The sequence below is a fragment of the Zingiber officinale genome, chromosome 6B, assembly GCF_018446385.1.
Source record: "Zingiber officinale cultivar Zhangliang chromosome 6B, Zo_v1.1, whole genome shotgun sequence".
In the NCBI taxonomy this organism is placed as follows: Eukaryota; Viridiplantae; Streptophyta; class Magnoliopsida; order Zingiberales; family Zingiberaceae; genus Zingiber; species Zingiber officinale.
In genome coordinates, this window is record NC_055996.1 from 55189255 (window position 1) to 55206261 (window position 17007).

Below are 17007 nucleotides of genomic sequence, written 5' to 3' on the forward strand. Positions count from 1 at the left end.
AAAGTTTTATTTTTTATTTTCCTTTTCTTTTTCTTTTTCCTTATTTTTATTCCTCCGTTTCTTTTCCTCTTCCGCGAGCCCGAGCCCTTCTCCCCGACGCCGCCGATTTTCCTCCTCTCTGCCCTAACCGCCGGCCGGCGGATTCCTCTTCCGAGCGCCAACCGCCTTCTCCTTACTTCTCCTCCTCTTGCTCTTCAGCCCTCGCGTCGGCCTTCCCTCTCCTTTCCCAGCCAGCGCCGGCCACGGGAAACCTAGCGCCGGCTATCTTCCTCCTTCCTCCTCCCTGTCCAAGTGCCGGCCTCCGCGACACCCATCTCCCTCCGCCCGGAGCAGCGCTGCCGCCGGCCTTCCTCGGCCCTAGAGCTTTCCCTCCGATCGTCGAGCAGAGCTGTGCCCTAGCCTCAGCCGCGACACCCATCTCCTCGGCGCTACCAATCTGATTTGTTGTTCATTGTGCCCTGGTTTTCATTGCTGATCCGAGGTTCTCCCTTTTCCTCCCTAGGGTTTCTATTGTGGTTTGAAACATCAGTGTTGTTGTTGATTGGTTCTGACCGGGTTTGCAGATTGGGGTTTCCTCAATTCCAGTCATCTCATTACTGATTGGTTCTGTTGCCATTACAGAACGGCTGAAGAAGAATTGAGGTAAGAAGTAGAGAGTTGGATTCATGTGTAGGTTTTAATGAAATCGAATAGTAGAATGGTTAGGGTTAATGGAACTAATCCTAATTGATTTTTAGTTAAATTCAATTGGGGTTCCTGAAGAAAATAGTTTGGTTTAGCTATTTTAGTTATAATTAAACTTAGCCAAACTGTACGATTTATTACAGGATATTGATTCGAGACGGTGTCTTGACGGGGGATCTGTTTTGGATACGATCCTTTTCGATTGGAGGCGGGTACTTTTGACTTATTGTCTTTGATATGCTTAGTAATGAAAATAATATGTTGCATTAATTGTGTTCCCTATTTATTTCGGTTAATCACTGCCCAATACATGTTACCTGTTTGATTGATTGTTTGATTGCATCTCGTATTGGTCTTGTACCTGATCTATCATGCTCATGGGTAGTGATATAACCACGTTTCACATGTTCAGGACCTAGGTTTGATACCTTATTGATCAGTATATCTTGATATGATTCATTCGCTTTGGTGCACATTATGATATGTCCAGAGGTTGGATTAGTATATTACCATGCTTAGTGACATGCACCATTTGCATGATCGCATGCTGTGCGATAGATTGCTCCATTATTGTCGAGCACATTGCCAGTTTCATCACTGTTCGGTGCTCCGTTGTGACGCTCATGGGTAGCGAGATACAGCGTGGTAGCACGTCAGTTTGACTCTTCCGGTGCTCCGTTGATCCGCTCAGGGGTAGTGTGACGCAGCGTGTAGCACGTTAGAGATTCCTCCCCGTCACAGTGTACCGGGAGTTGAGAGCATTGCGCTCCCCCATTTATGATTTGGGGTAGGAGTACGTATGTACTCCGACAGCATCCCGTCCACTCGATCACTCATCAGGAGTAGTGTTGCAGAGTGCACGGTTGTCACAGCCCTACCCACTCGGTCCCACTGTTGTTGTGAGTCGGCTGACTGGCGTCAGGGGTGACCATGACATTGGCATCATATGCATGATGCATTTATTGTTTGTGTTTGTGTTTGTTGCACTTATATGCTGCACATTGCTTGGATACCTTGATTGACATGCATACAGGTCTTCTATACCTTTCGGACTGTTTGTCCTTTTACCGGGTCCTGGTTAGTACAGATTCTCTCCTGTCTTCTTTGGTTTGTAGTTACCTTTATCTTTATCAGGAGACTGTACGCATGATTAGTGCTAGGTGTTATTTCTTTACTTTGCATATCAATTGTACCTGCTGAGTGTTGGACTCACCCCGCCTCCATTGTTGATATTTTCAGGTTGATGCTGTCAGGAGAGAGTTCCAGTTGCTGGTCCCTGCAGACCTCGAGGATGTGATTGGTTTTTCGTTTGGTTTCTTTCTGTTCTAGACTGTTTGAACTCGTTATGTTCTGGATTTATTTGCTTATGGACATGATATAGATTTTATTATATTGATGGATTTGGATTTGGTTTTATTCTACTACATGCTCGCCTAGAGGTGAGTTCGTCGGATTTGAGTTTTACGAGTGTAGTGGAGTAGGGTGGATTTTGAGTCGTAGTATTATTTTTGTTTGATTATCTTAATATTGGTTGTGACTTTGAATAGATTATATATAACTGCGTGGTGATGTTTTATTTTATTGTTATTATTCCGGGTGAGGTATTTGTGAGATGTAGAAAGTTTCAGATTGTCCACCGAGGGAGATGCTGTCGAAATTTTCTCGGACGGGGACTCCTGGGCGTGACAATTTAGTGGTATCGAGCCAAGTTTTACGATCTTTTGTTTCGTATTTTGGATTTTGAATTTATCGATACCAATTTATTTGGTATCGAGCGGGTTATGATACCGCTTTTGTGTTCGAGATTTATCGAGTTAATCTGGTATTCGGATATTTGGGTTAGCCGGGTTTGCAGTCAAACCGGGCATTATCGGTTTTCGATATGGTTATGTTTGGATTCGTTTGGATTTATTGGATTTCGCGATATTACGTTCGAATTTTGAGGTCAAATTGGGGACTAAACAGCGACATCTAGACGACAAATAGGTATGTTGTTATTTTATGTTTGTTATATTGGTATTGATATCTGTAATTTAATTTAACAGATATGAGACGATCTACTCGTATTGCTGCGAGACGTGGTGCTGGAGGACCACGTGCGAGGACCACGGGATCTCTGGATATGCCAGAGATGCCCACTGTTAGTGAGCCTGTCAGTCAGGGACAAACTCAGGAAGCAGCGGGAGCATCGGGCTCCCAAATCCCGATAGCTCCTGTAGAGATATCTACTTTGGCCACACCGACGGTGTCCACGCCTATCCTGTTTACAGTACCATTGGTGTACCCGACATCTGCTCCAGCGCAGCCTACGGCGTATTCAGTGCCACCACCACTTGGATCTACTATGTATCCTATACCAGTGGCACCTGTACCCCCAGTGCCTACAGTAGCAGCAGCTGCTCCACATCCGGTACCTTATTCTACCGTACCTCCAGTTGCCACCACATATACAGCAGCACCGGGAGTTCCTCCTCCGGTTTACTCCGTGGTACCACCTGTAGTAACAGCTCCAGTGTTTCCGCCAGCTCCTGCAGCCGTCCCGACAGAGTTCACTGATATCGTTGCTGCACGAGCTAGGATTCCAGCACTGGCCGAGTCGATGAAGACTCGTTTCACTCTTTTCCGCGGAGATCTCGATCCGAGTATGGCTCTGTCATGGATAGAGACTATGGAGCAGACTTTTTTCTATATGGCTTGCTCCGAGTGGGAGAAAGCAGAGCTGGCTGCCTATCATTTACGGGATGAAGCTAATGCCTGGTGGGTTACTCAGTGTTCTAGTATTGGTGAGCGCAACGTCACATGGACCAGGTTCAAAGAGGCTTTTGAGAGCCGTTTCTTTCCACTGTCCTATCGGATGGCTCGTCGATTTATGAGTCGAGGCGGAATAATCGCTCGATGGCCGGGTATATCTTGAATTCCTCCGGTTGGCTCGGTTTTGTCGAAGTTAGTTGCGGAGGACAGAACTCGTATGCAGCTTTATACAGGGATTGGATGGTTATCTGCATGTACAGCTTGCCGGATTAGGGATTACATCTTACTCTGATGCATTGAATCGAGCTTTGATGATAGAGTTAGCTCGGCAGACAGCATATCCGGACAGGAAAAGAAAGCATACGGGTCAGACATCAGGTCAGGTCCAGCAGACACAGGCGACAGGACAGCCTCAGAGTAGTCGCAGACGATCAGGTCAGAGTTCTTCTGGGGTTTCTCGTAGGCCTCAGAAGTCAGGACAGTCTTCCTCAGGACGTTTCCGGTCTCCTCGGCAGGATCGGAAACAGTCCACCAGCGATATACAGTGTTTCCGATGTGGTTCCAGAGACCACATCACTTCAGCCTGCACTCTGGAACAGTCAGTTTGCTTTTATTGCAAACTGCCTGGGCACCAGAGCCGAGATTGTCAGCTGAAGGCTCAGCACACGGCTTCCGGAGGGTCAGAGCAGAGGGGACAGTCTAGTCAGTCAGTGTCTCGACGAGGAGGGCGGAGATTCACACCCTCACAGCAGCCTGCAGCGGCGGCATTTGGCATGCTTGGGCAGAGTACTCGGTGTAGCACCCAGTTTTGCTCCGGATCTTATTATCCGACTCGAAGCGTGCAGACTCGATCGGCCAGTGCACAAGATGTCGATCGCCATCCTCTCGTCTTCTCGGCTCATTATCAGGCTTCTGGCCAGCCGCAGCAGCCGCTGGCAGCATTACCTCCTCCTCCTCCGCCGAGACTGGACGAGTTCATGCGATTACCAGGGAGGATGCGCGGATCCGTTTTCCGCGGTATGATTTCCATTTATGCATTCTCCGCTGATATTTTGATTGATACTGGTAGTTCGCATTCTTTTATATCCCGTACCTTTATGCGGGAGATTGGTAGATTACCCACTTGCAGACCCCAGCGATTGACTGTCTCGCTACCGTCCGGTGATACTTTAGAAGTCACCCAGGAGATCAAAGGTTGCCCGTTAGACTTTGGCAACATGATACTTACGGTAGATCTTCTAGTATTGGAGATGATCGAGTTTGATGTCATTCTTGGCATGGATTGGCTATCAGTATATCATGCTACCGTTGATTGCCAGACGAGGGTGGTCACCTTCCGGCCTCCGAACCAACCCTCGTGGAGTTTCACTGGCATCAGAGACGACGGCATCTCGATTATTTCAGCGATTCAGGCGCAGAAGCTGCTGTCTCACGGTTGTCATGGTTTTCTGTTATCGTTGATCAGTACTGAGGACAGTAGTAGTTCGCAGCTCTCCGATGTTCCTGTTGGTATTACCAGAGGAGCTGCCAGGTTTGCCTCCCAGAAGGCCAGTGGAGTTCGCTATTGAGCTGATTCCGGGAACCGGGGCCGACATCGAAAGCTCCGTATTGTATGACACCAAAAGAGTTGAACGAGCTGAAGGTTCAACTCCAGGAGCTTTTAGACAGAGGATTCATTCGCCCTAGTGTTTCACCATGGGGTTCTCCAGTTCTATTTGTCAAGAAGAAAGACGGCACCATGAGGTTATGTATTGACTACAGGCAGCTGAATTCAGTGATCGTCAGAAATAAATATCCATTACCACGGATTGAGGATTTGTTTGATCAGCTCAGAGGTACATCAGTGTATTCTAAGATTGATCTGCGATCCGGATATCATCAGCTGAGAGTCAGAGACTCAGATATTCAGAAGACAGCTTTCCGTACCAGATACGGTCATTATGAGTTTTTGGTAATGCCATTTGGGCTTACCAATGCTCCAGCGGTGTTTATGGACTTGATGAACCACATTTTTCTGGAGTATCTAGATCAGTTTGTTATCGTTTTTATTGATGACATATTGGTCTATTCTCGTTCCGAGGAGGAGCATGCACAGCATCTTCGCACAGTCTTAGAGATTCTTCGACGACATCAGCTGTACGCGAAGTTCAGCAAGTGTGCATTCTGGTTATCCTCAGTCGGTTTTCTGGGACACGTGGTTTCTAGCAGAGGTATTTCAGTTGATCCTCAGAAGATCGAGGCTGTCACCGGTTGGGAGCAGCCGAAGTCAGTTCAGGAGATTCGCAGTTTTCTAGGATTGGCCGGATATTACCGACGTTTTGTCGAGGGCTTCTCGCGTATTGCTATGCCACTGACACGTCTTACTCGGAAAGGCGTGAAGTTCATATGGTCCGAGGATTGTGAGACCAGCTTTCAGGAGCTGAAGCGGAGATTAGTGTCGGCTCCAGTTTTGGTTTTACCTTCTGGAGATGATGGATTTGTACTTTACACCGACGCGTCTCTACAGGGTTTGGGCGCTGTTCTGATGCAGCATGGCCGAGTAGTCTCTTATGCTTCTCGTCAGCTGAAGGAGCATGAGAAGAACTACCCAGTTCATGATTTGGAGTTAGCCGCCATTATATTTGTTTTGAAGCTATGGCGACATCATTTATATGGTATCACATTTGAGATTCTCACTGATCATAAGAGTCTCAAATACATTTTTACTCAGAAGGAGCTTAATCTCCGACAGAGGAGATGGATGGAGTTCCTGAAAGACTATGATTGTACCATTAGCTATCACCCAGGGAAAGCTAATGTGGTTGCAGATGCACTTAGCAGGAAGTCCAGAGGGACTTTGGCTTGCCACCGGATTTCAGTCACGGACTTGATTCAGAGTTTCTCGGAGTTAGATCTTGAGGAGCAGGGACCGACAGAGCAGGGTATTCTTGTTACCATGGTTGCTCAGTCGTCGATCAGGACGAGGATCCGAGAGGCACAGGCCAGTGATCAGCATTTGCAGTTCATTAGCAGTCAGATAGCTTCCGGGCAGCAAACCGAGTTTACACGAGACGAGGAGGGTATCATATACTTCCGAGGCAGATTATGCGTACCTCAGTCTCATCCGGTCTTACAGGAGCTACTTCAGGAGGCACACCGTTCTCGGTTTGCGATCCATCCAGGCAGAACCCGTATGTATCGAGACTTGAGGCGTTCCTACTGGTGGAACGACATGAAGAAAGACATCGCGGATTTCGTAGCTAGATGTCTTGTCTGTCAGCAGGTGAAGGCTGAACACCAGAGACCTGCAGGATTACTTCAGCGGATTCCTATTCCTGAGTGGAAGTGGGATCACATTACCATGGACTTTGTGGTAGGGTTGCCGAGGACACGACGAGGCCATGACGCGATTTGGGTTATCGTTGATCGATTAACCAAATCCGCGCACTTCTTAGCGATTCGGAGGACTGATTCCCTGGATCGATTGACAGATCTGTATTGCCGAGAGATTATCAGACTACATGGTGTTCCATTGAGTATCATTTCGGATAGAGATCCACGGTTCACGTCTCGTTTCTGGCAGAGTCTGCAGCAGGCACACAGCTCCGTTTCAGTACAGCTTTCCATCCGCAGACAGATGGACAGTCAGAGCGGACCATTCAGACTTTAGAGGACCTGCTGAGGTCATGTGTTATGGATTTCGGAGGCAGTTGGGAGGACCATCTGCCGTTGGTAGAGTTTGCCTACAACAACAGCTTCCATTCGGCTATCCAGATGACACCGTTTGAGGCGTTGTATGGTAGACCTTGTCGGACACCCGTCCTTTGGGATGAGGTTGGAGAGGCTCAGTTGTTGGGACCTCATAGAGTTCAGCAGGATGCAGAGTTGGTCCGTACTATCAGACGGAGGATGTCAGAGGCGCAGGATCATCAGAAGAGTTATGCTGATCGGAGACGCAGACCCCTGGAGTTCTCTATTGGCGACCATGTATTTCTGCGTGTTTCACCCACGAAAGGGGTGAAGAGATTTGGCCTCAGAGGTAAGCTAGCTCCGCGGTACATTGGCCCTTTCGAGATCTTGGAGAGGATCGGAGCGGTAGCTTACAGACTGGCACTACCACCGTCCCTGTCAGGCGTCCACGATGTATTCCACGTATCTATGCTGAGGAGATACGTACCTGACCCGACGCATGTACTGGCTGATATTCCAGTTCCAGTTCAGCCTGACATTACCTATGAGGAGGTTCCGGTACGGATTCTCGACCGGAAGGAGCGTCAGTTGCGGAACAAGACCATCCGGCTGGTTAAAGTCGGATGGCAGCATCATTCAGACGAGGAGGCTACTTGGGAGCTTGAGGATACGATCCGAGCTCGATATCCCCATCTTTTCACTTGAGGTATGTGATTTAGTTACCGTTCAGCATTTATACTTGCTGTCTGTTGTTAGTATTTGCTGATGGTAGATAACGAAATTTGGGGACCAAATTTTTATAAGTGGGGGAGAATGTAAAATACCGGAAATAGGCGAATATGATTAAGGGAATTTTTCGGAATTTTTGGAAATTTTTCGGGAATTTTTCGGAGCTCGTACGGATAAGTTCACGGGGATAAAAACGGGGCCCGGAAAAGCCTGTTTAGACTATCCTATTTAAATGAGGAAAAGTTTTATTTTTCTTTTCCTTTTCTTTTTCTTTTTCCTTATTTTTATTCCTCCGTTTCTTTTCCTCTTCCGCGAGCCCGAGCCCTTCTCCCCGACGCCGCCGATTTTCCTCCTCTCTGCCCTAACCGCCGGCCGGCGGTTCCTCCTCTCCGAGAGCACAAAAACGCCGGCCACTTCTTCTCCCTTTCCTCCTCTCCTCTGCCGGAGCCCTAGCACCGCCGCCCGACCGCCTGCCCGAGCCAAACTCCTCTCCTCTGCTTGCCCTAGCCACCCGACGCCGAGCCACTGCCGTCGGCGACGCACAGAGCAGCGCCGGTCATCTTCCTCCTTTCTCCCAAGTCCGACTTCTCTGTGCCCTTCTTCCTCTCTGCCGTGTCTTGGCACAGCGCCGATCGCCTCTCCCTCCGCCCGGAGCAGCGCTGCCGCCGGCCTTCCTCGGCCCTAGAGCTTTCCCTCCGATCGTCGAGCAGAGCTGTGCCCTAGCCTCAGCCGCGACACCCATCTCCTCGGCGCTACCAATCTGATTTGTTGTTCATTGTGCCCTGGTTTTCATTGCTGATCCGAGGTTCTCCCTTTTCCTCCCTAGGGTTTCTATTGTGGTTTGAAACATCAGTGTTGTTGTTGATTGGTTCTGACCGGGTTTGCAGATTGGGGTTTCCTCAATTCCAGTCATCTCATTACTGATTGGTTCTATTGCCATTACAGAACGGCTGAAGAAGAATTGAGGTAAGAAGTAGAGAGTTGGATTCATGTGTAGGTTTTAATGAAATCGAATAGTAGAATGGTTAGGGTTAATGGAACTAATCCTAATTGATTTTTAGTTAAATTCAATTGGGGTTCCTGAAGAAAATAGTTTGGTTTAGCTATTTTAGTTATAATTAAACTTAGCCAAACTGTACGATTTATTACAGGATATTGATTCGAGACGGTGTCTTGACGGGGGATCTGTTTTGGATACGATCCTTTTCGATTGGAGGCGGGTACTTTTGACTTATTGTCTTTGATATGCTTAGTAATGAAAATAATATGTTGCATTAATTGTGTTCCCTATTTATTTCGGTTAATCACTGCCCAATACATGTTACCTGTTTGATTGATTGTTTGATTGCATCTCGTATTGGTCTTGTACCTAATCTATCATGCTCATGGGTAGTGATATAACCACGTTTCACATGTTCAGGACCTAGGTTTGATACCTTATTGATCAGTATATCTTGATATGATTCATTCGCTTTAGTGCACATTATGATATGTCCAGAGGTTGGATTAGTATATTACCATGCTTAGTGACATGCACCATTTGCATGATCGCATGCTGTGCGATAGATTGCTCCATTATTGTCGAGCACATTGCCAGTTTCATCCGTTGTGACGCTCATGGGTAGCGAGATACAGCGTGGTAGCACGTCGGTTTGACTCTTCCGGTGCTCCGTTGATCCGCTCAGGGGTAGTGTGACGCAGCGTGTAGCACGTTAGAGATTCCTCCCGTCACAGTGTGATGAGAGCATTGCGCTCCCCCATTTATGATTTGGGGTAGGAGTACGTATGTACTCCGACAGCATCCCGTCCACTCGATCACTCATCAGGAGTAGTGTTGCTGAGTGCACGGTTGTCACAGCCCTACCCACTTGGTCCCACTTTTGTTGTGAGTTGGTTGACTGACGTCAGGGGTGACCATGACATTGGCATCATATGCATGATGCATTTATTGTTTGTGTTTGTGTTTGTTGCACTTATATGCTGCACATTGCTTGGATACCTTGATTGACATGCATACAGGTCTTCTATACCTTTCGGACTGTTTGTCCTTTTACCGGGTCCTGGTTAGTACAGATTCTCTCCTGTCTTCTTTGGTTTGTAGTTACCTTTATCTTTATCAGGAGACTGTACGCATGATTAGTGCTAGGTGTTATTTCTTTACTTTGCATATCAATTGTACCTGCTGAGTGTTGGACTCACCCCGCCTCCATTGTTGATATTTTCAGGTTGATGCTGTCAGGAGAGAGTTCCAGTTGCTGGTCCCTGCAGACCTCGAGGATGTGATTGGTTTTTCGTTTGGTTTCCTTTTCTGTTCTAGACTGTTTGCACTTGTTATGTGCTGGATTTATTTGCTTATGGGCATGATATAGATTTTATTATATCGATGGATTTGGATTTGGTTTTATTCTACTACATGCCTGCCTGGACGGCAGAAGAGGTGAGTTCGTCGGATTTGAGTTTTACGAGTGTAGTGGAGTAGGGTGGATTTCGAGTCAGAGTATTATTTTACTGTTTGATTATCTTAACTGCGTGGTTGTGACAGCCAGAGGCTGAATAGATTATATATAACTGCGTGGTGATGTTTTATTTTATTGTTATTATTCCAGCCGCCTGTGGCTGAGGTATTTGTGAGATGTAGAAAAGTCTCAGATTGTCCACCGTACAGGGGAGATGCTGCCGAAATTTTCTCGGACAGGGACTCCTCTGGGGCGTGACAGATGGGCTCGGCGGAAGTGAAAGGCAAGCGGACAGTGAACCTTAAGATGAGATTGATCATGCAGGATAAGGTGCAGGACAAGTACAAGCAGTACTTGTCCTTCTTTCTCCGCTCCAAGGAGGGCATTGCCGCCGCGCCCGATGACGATAACGTCCCTGCCTTCGTCGACACCTTCTACAACCTCGTCACAGACATCTACGAGTGGGGATGGGGGCAGTCCTTCCACTTCTCGCACTCACTTCCCGGCCGCTCCCACCGGGAAGCCACACACATCCACGAGGAGCTCGCCGCTGATCTGAGAGATGGGGATCTCCTCTCTCAGATCCCCATCCGAGGCCGCTCGCTCCTCCTTCCCTTCACTATGACCGGCAAAAGGATGGCCGCCCCATTTCTCTTGCTGCTAATCGCGTCCTGCTAATCTCTCTTGCTGCTAATCGCGCTCCGGGGTGAATCGCAGCGCAAAGGGCGGCTCAGACTCTTTGTCCCTCCATCTCTGTCCTTTCTCTGTCTCCCATTGCATCGCCCGGAGCTAGATCGAGATGGTGGTGAAGCTCTCGAAAGCGGAGAAGAAGGTCCGCTACAACAAGAAGCTGTGGTCGCTTCTGGACGAGTACGAGAAGGTCCTAATCGCCGCCGCTGACAATGTTGGGTCCAACCAGCTCCAAAGCATCCGCAGGGGCCTCCGCGGCGACTCCATCATCCTCATGGGCAAGAACACCCTCATCCGCCGCTGCATCCGCTTCCACACCGAGAAGACCGGCAACAAGGACTTCCTCAACCTCCTCCCCCTTCTCGTCGTACGCACTCTTCGCCATTTCCCATTTCCTCATCTTTAGTTCCTCCATGAATTGATCATTTAGCTATTTAGTAATTATCCTTGACTGATTCAGGGGAATGTGGAATTGATATTCACAAAGGGCGATCTTAAGGAAGTTAGCGAGGAGGTTGCCAAGTACAAGGTGTTGAATATAATAAATGTGATTTTTTGATGTTGGTTATCACGATTATCATAGTTTTCTGTCGAGTGATCAATATTTTTGGTGTTTTCCATTTGCAAGTTCGTAGACAACTTTTTTGCTAGATTGTATAAACCTTTTCCACTCTGTAGTATCTTTAGTTCAGTACCCCATGCGTACATTTGAATTCCTTCACCAAAGGGGCCAGATATGAAACATTGAATCTATGCTGCTTGATCATCTATCTGTTAATGTGTTTTTAATGCTATTTTATGTTGGATATTACAATGATCAGAGTTTTGGGTCAAGTGATCAATATTTGTTGGTTGAGGTTTTCCATTTTGCAAGTTCTTGGATAACTTATTTGCTATATTGTATAAACCTTTTCCACTCTGTAGTACTTCCTGCACCAAAGAGACCAGATATGAAACACTGAAACTAAATCAGCGATTAAAGGTGATTAATCATCTCTAGTTTAAGCCATTTTGTTCTCCAAAGAAAGTATCTTTCTTCTAGTGCTCTGTCAAGCAAATGAAACATTTAATAAGAGTGTTGATGCAGGCATTGATAATGAGAAGGCAGTCAAGCTTTATGAAGTTCCACTCGTGAAATTCTTGGAGCAGAAATAGCTTTGTCATTTGGGTGGTAAGTTCCTTAACTCCAAAATTTTGTATGAACTTTTAATACACTAGGAAAAGCATACAAGAATCTCTAGCAACACAAGACTCCTTATCAAAGGTAACACCTAACTCCAGTTTATGGATGATAGGTGTAAATGCTCTTTGCCTAAATGATCTTATAGAGCCTAGCTAGGAATGTATCTTACTTGTTTTCTTTATTAATATCGTCACATCACATTATGCAGACTTGTTTCTTTCGTCAGTTTGGAAAATTGGTCATACGGGCTGACTACCTTACCCTTCGTCAGGGTTTTATCTTGGTATGCTGGAAGTTTTAGGGACATTTTTATATTTGATATCTTGTTCATTAGTGATGTTGGCTTCATGAGTATAAAGGCCAGAGGTTAGACTCATGGAGTGTGATAATGCATGAGTATAGGATAAAACCTTTATTTGTTAGTTGTCTTTGGGCTTGCCATAGATTGCGATCATTAAACATTAAATGTGTGGGAATTTACTAGAATCCCTAGCCGATCATTAAACATTAAATGATCGCAAAATTGTTAGCTGTTTGAATGGAAACTTTCTTGCAATCTTCATTGAAAAACCATTTATCATTTTTATTAGAAAACTTTTCTTCTATTCTCTCAAGTAGAATTTAAATGCTTCATTGATTTTAAGTACGAAGTAGAAGTCGGAGAATTTCATTATAGCTAATCCCTTATTAATTTTTATTGTAGAATCAGCTTAAAAGGAGACTTCACACAATGAGTGTTGCTTCTGCAACATGCTTTCTTTTTCCTCTTTCCATGTGGGACACAATATTAGTAAGTGTAATTGAAGAAATTACATGTATGCCTTTAGATAAAACAATCTTGTTCTTTTTGTGTGATATTTCCACCAAATTAAACCAAAAGTTGTGTTTTGGTTTGATCTGTTAATGTGTATTTTTAATTGATTGGCTGCAGGGTTCAGCTTCTGATAGTATTGTTAAGTTTCAGTTTCCAAGCTGGGCATACTTGAGTACAATCTTCTTTGGAATTATTTTCATATTCTATGCCGATAACATTGCTGAAGAAAGGTTAATTGCTAATGGAACTTCTTCATAACTATACAACTGCCTTAGGAGAAACTGTTTGAATGATTATCTAACAATTGAATGTTCATGCTGATCTGGGATCTGGATTCACAAGATTTTTGCATGTCTTATCTTTCATTCTTTATGCCTTGAAGCTTCTTTGCATTGTCATTGACTTTAAAGTATAAAAAACTGAAAGCCATTGTGCGGTCAAAGCAGGGCCAGAATATGAAGTATTTCTTACTGTACTGCAAATAAAAAAGGAACTTCAGCATCATCGTTATTAGAATTGGACAAAACAATGTTCTCCACAAGCTTTAACTGCAATTAAAGCTTCATTGTCTAGAAGTTGAGATTGGAAAATATTTTGTTTTAGTTATACTAGCATCTATAATGCACTTACAAAATTAGCTAATAGATAATTATGGTTCATTGACACTTATAAGGCTATTACTTTTGTTAATGTATCTTAGATGAAGCAAGTAAGAATAAAAGCTTCATAGTCTCATTTTGATGCTAGAAAAAATCAAATACTGATCCAACCATGGCTTTTTAATAACTGATTGTTAAGAAACTTCACTCAAGTTTAAGTAGTATACCATTCTAGACCACACAATGACCCTACAAAACAAATTAAATGTTTAAATTAACTGGTATATTGTGCCTACAAGTTATATGCTCTAACTTGTATTAGGTTAGACTTTGTTACTGGTTGGTTTCACCAATTCAACCCATACTTGAAAAGTTTAAACCATTTTTTGAAACTTCAATTGATTATATTTGATTATTAACCACTGCCTTATAGGGGGATCACTGTACATAATTATTCTTATCTTTTTATTTTCAAAGCGGCACTAAAATTAAGATTAACCAGGGTATTGTAACTGGTTAAGTGGACAAGAACAATCGATCATAATTTAACAAAAAAGGATTGTAGATATTATAGATCTATGTTATTCTGAATCGGACATGCTAAGATCAATGATATGACTACCGTGTCTTTATACTGTTTAATTGCTTTTATACTACATGCATTATTGATTATGGCAGAGTCAAGTATAGTAAGGATATCCTAAGTTACTTGGAGGATCTGTGGCTGAACGATGAATGCCAATATAATGGTTCTATGCTGGATGTCTTTCTTGTTATTGATCAATGATCCCTCTCTTCCTGAGCTTTGTCTTAACTAATGTTAATGCCTGTTTACACTTACGTGTGGTTGAACATTTGCAGGCTGCATCTTGTTTTTTCTTCTCCAAGGCATCTAATGATTTCTGGAGTATGCATTATTATTATGGAAATCTTATATCTAATGGATTTTTCCCTTTTGGGTTTTGTGATTTGTTTTTCAATTTTGGGATTCGGTATGCTTCCTCTTCTCTCTTGTTATAATATATTCCATTTTGACATTGCATGTAGTGTCATGAGTTGCTGCTTCTGTAGTGATTAGAAATTGGACAAGGTCTTGATGATCCATGGTCCAATAGGTTGGTGGGTTATATACAAGGCTATCCTTGTATTGTTTACAGTATTCATATGGATTTTCTCTTTTGTGCTTTAAGTTGGTTGGCAGAGAATGCACACTTGTTTCGGGCTGTATTTATAATGATCTAACTTGTGTAATGTGAATCATATATGTTCAAAGATATACATGATCAAGAACAATGAATCAAGCTACTTAGCAATGCCGTGATTGTGTTCCAGCACCATAGTCATAGGCACAATATAACATTTGTATTTTCCAAGGTACTTAGGCAATGAATTTAGCTGTGTATTTTGATAAATAATTTTCTTTGTTAAATTATTTAGCACCCAGAGCAACATAGCTGTTTCTTATATCATTTGTGTATAGTCATCATGAAAAATGAAAATCTGATATTTGTTCAGGATCAAGGATAGTACAATTATATTTAATGAAAATCTGCTTTGTTCTTCTATGCTTCCTTCACTGGATTTGTTGTGTAGTCATATTTCTTTGTTCAACCATTATCATGCCTAGTAAGTTGTTGTATGATGCTGTCGGTTTTTATCAATCTGTACACTTGAATTAGAAGGAGCAAATTATCTATGTTATATTCTAAGCAGCATATACTAAGTGTCATATATGAAAGTTTTAGATTCTATGTTATATTCGTTATCTTCCACAGCAGCCTTTAAAAATTTAGTATTCTATTTTATTTGATACATGTACACATTTGTTTTAGTTATTTGACATATGGTGGATTTATGTATTTTTATAATTTACAAATCTCAAGTACTCCAGAGTTGAAATTGATGAAGTGCGGTTCTAGTGGGCTGAATGCATGCTAGATTACATTTAAAGTACGGTTCTACCTTGATGTGTTAAAAGAATGTTCTTGTAAAATACCGGAAAATAGGCGAATATTGATAAGGGAATTTTCCGGAATTTTTGGAAAGTTTTCGGGAATTTTTCGGAGCTCGTACGGACGAGTTGACGGGGATAAAAACGGGGTCCGGAAAAGCCTATTTAGGCTATCCCAATTAAGTGAGGAAATGTTTATATTTATATAATCTTTTTCTTTTTCCTTATTTTTATTTCCCGTTTCTTTTTCCTCTCCTGCGAGCCCGAGCCTTTCCCCGACGCCGATTTCCTCTCAGCCTTTCTCCTTGCCCTAACCGCCGGCGACAGTTTCTTCCTCGCCGCCACCCATTTCCTTTTTATTCTCTTCTCTCCCGAGTTTTTTCTTCCGCACGAAACTAGGTCTGCAGCGCGCCGCCGACCCGAGTAGCATCGCCACTGCCCGTCACCCTAGCCGTGAGATCCCGATCACTGGCCGCCGGCTCTCGGTCCCCGATCGCGACCCCGCCGGTCTCCCTTGTGCCCTAGCCCCCTAGCGTCGCCGTCATAGCCAACGCTGCCGGAGAAGTGTCGTCGGTCGCCTCCTTTGTGCCGGCAACCGAGTCTAGTGCCGATTTTTCCTCTCTTCCCTTCGCTGTGGAGTTCTGGTGCCACCACCGCCGACGACCGAGCCTATTGCCGACGCTCTTCCTTCTATTCTTTGTGCTGTTAGGGCCGAGCCTCACTGAAGGACCTCACTGTGCCGTCTCTCTTCTGTTCCTGATCAATCTTCTTGGTGGAATTAGGTCACGGTTGAGGTAAAATTTGATCTTGGTTTTGGATTTATGTTTTTGATCAGGATAGTGTGGCTGGTTTTCGGTAGTAATTAAGTAATTGTTGGCAGCAACAACTCTAAGTGGGGCAGCAACTCTTTGGTCTCCAGCAGTAGTTGTTCATTTCGGCAGGACTGTCCCTAGTTGTGGATCAACATCGGTTGCGAGTAGAGGTAAGGTGTATTAATTTGTTTTGGTATTAGGTTTGTATTTGGAAGAGTTCAAGTTGGTTTAGGTTTAGATCTAAATCAAATTGTATAGTGGATCGAATTAGGGTTTATGAAGCTAATCCTATTTGGTCGAGGTTTATGGATTAGGGGTTTGCCCTAATTTAGAGTTAAAGAATTTATTTAGCTATTTATAGGAATTTAGCTAAAGAATCGTATATCTATTTGATACAGGATTTTGACACGAGACGAGTATCTCGGAGTCGGATTGGACCTTTCTATTTTCGGAGGCGGGTACTTTTGACTTTTTGTCTTTGATATGCTTAGTAATGAAATTAACATATTGTATCAATTGTGTTTCTTATCTGTTTCGGTTAATCACTACCCAAATCTTGGTACGTGCTTGATTGATTGTTTGATTTGCATCTCATGTATATTTTACCTGTTTATACATGCTTATAGGGGGTAGTGATATACCATGCTTCACCTTGTTCAGGACCTAGGT

General features: G+C 44.1%; 2 protein-coding genes and 2 long non-coding RNA genes across 4 annotated transcripts; all 4 read left to right on the forward strand.

Annotated features, from left to right (window-relative positions):
- Positions 1-336: 336 nt before the first annotated feature.
- LOC121990190 lies at positions 337-1976 on the forward strand. Its single transcript, XR_006114495.1, has 4 exons — positions 337-481; positions 564-642; positions 828-896; positions 1924-1976. It is a non-coding gene; the product is annotated as an uncharacterized LOC121990190 (long non-coding RNA).
- Positions 1977-8218: 6242 nt separating this feature from the next.
- On the forward strand, positions 8219-9054 carry LOC121990191. Its single transcript, XR_006114496.1, has 3 exons — positions 8219-8638; positions 8721-8799; positions 8985-9054. It is a non-coding gene; the product is annotated as an uncharacterized LOC121990191 (long non-coding RNA).
- Positions 9055-11088: 2034 nt separating this feature from the next.
- On the forward strand, positions 11089-11666 carry LOC121990986 (60S acidic ribosomal protein P0-like). Its single transcript, XM_042545023.1, has 3 exons — positions 11089-11346; positions 11440-11508; positions 11658-11666. Exons 1-3 carry the CDS (start codon positions 11089-11091, stop codon positions 11664-11666), a joined length of 336 nt encoding a protein of 111 aa, XP_042400957.1.
- Positions 11667-12869: 1203 nt separating this feature from the next.
- LOC121990192 lies at positions 12870-14668 on the forward strand. Its single transcript, XM_042544388.1, has 3 exons — positions 12870-12952; positions 13094-13206; positions 14437-14668. The coding sequence occupies exons 1-3, from the start codon at positions 12893-12895 to the stop codon at positions 14651-14653; spliced, it is 390 nt and encodes a 129-aa protein (XP_042400322.1). The 5' UTR covers positions 12870-12892; the 3' UTR covers positions 14654-14668.
- Positions 14669-17007: the final 2339 nt, after the last annotated feature.

Coding starts and splice junctions, on each gene's coding strand:
- LOC121990986 (XM_042545023.1), top strand. CDS start 11,089: ATGGTGGTGAAGCTCTCGAAAGCGGAGAAGAAGGTCCGCTACAACAAG. Junction 11,347..11,439: donor ACCTCCTCCCCCTTCTCGTC/GTACGCACTCTT, acceptor TGACTGATTCAG/GGGAATGTGGAATTGATATT.
- LOC121990192 (XM_042544388.1), top strand. CDS start 12,893: ATGAGTGTTGCTTCTGCAACATGCTTTCTTTTTCCTCTTTCCATGTGG. Junction 12,953..13,093: donor CCATGTGGGACACAATATTA/GTAAGTGTAATT, acceptor GATTGGCTGCAG/GGTTCAGCTTCTGATAGTAT. Junction 13,207..14,436: donor GATAACATTGCTGAAGAAAG/GTTAATTGCTAA, acceptor GAACATTTGCAG/GCTGCATCTTGTTTTTTCTT.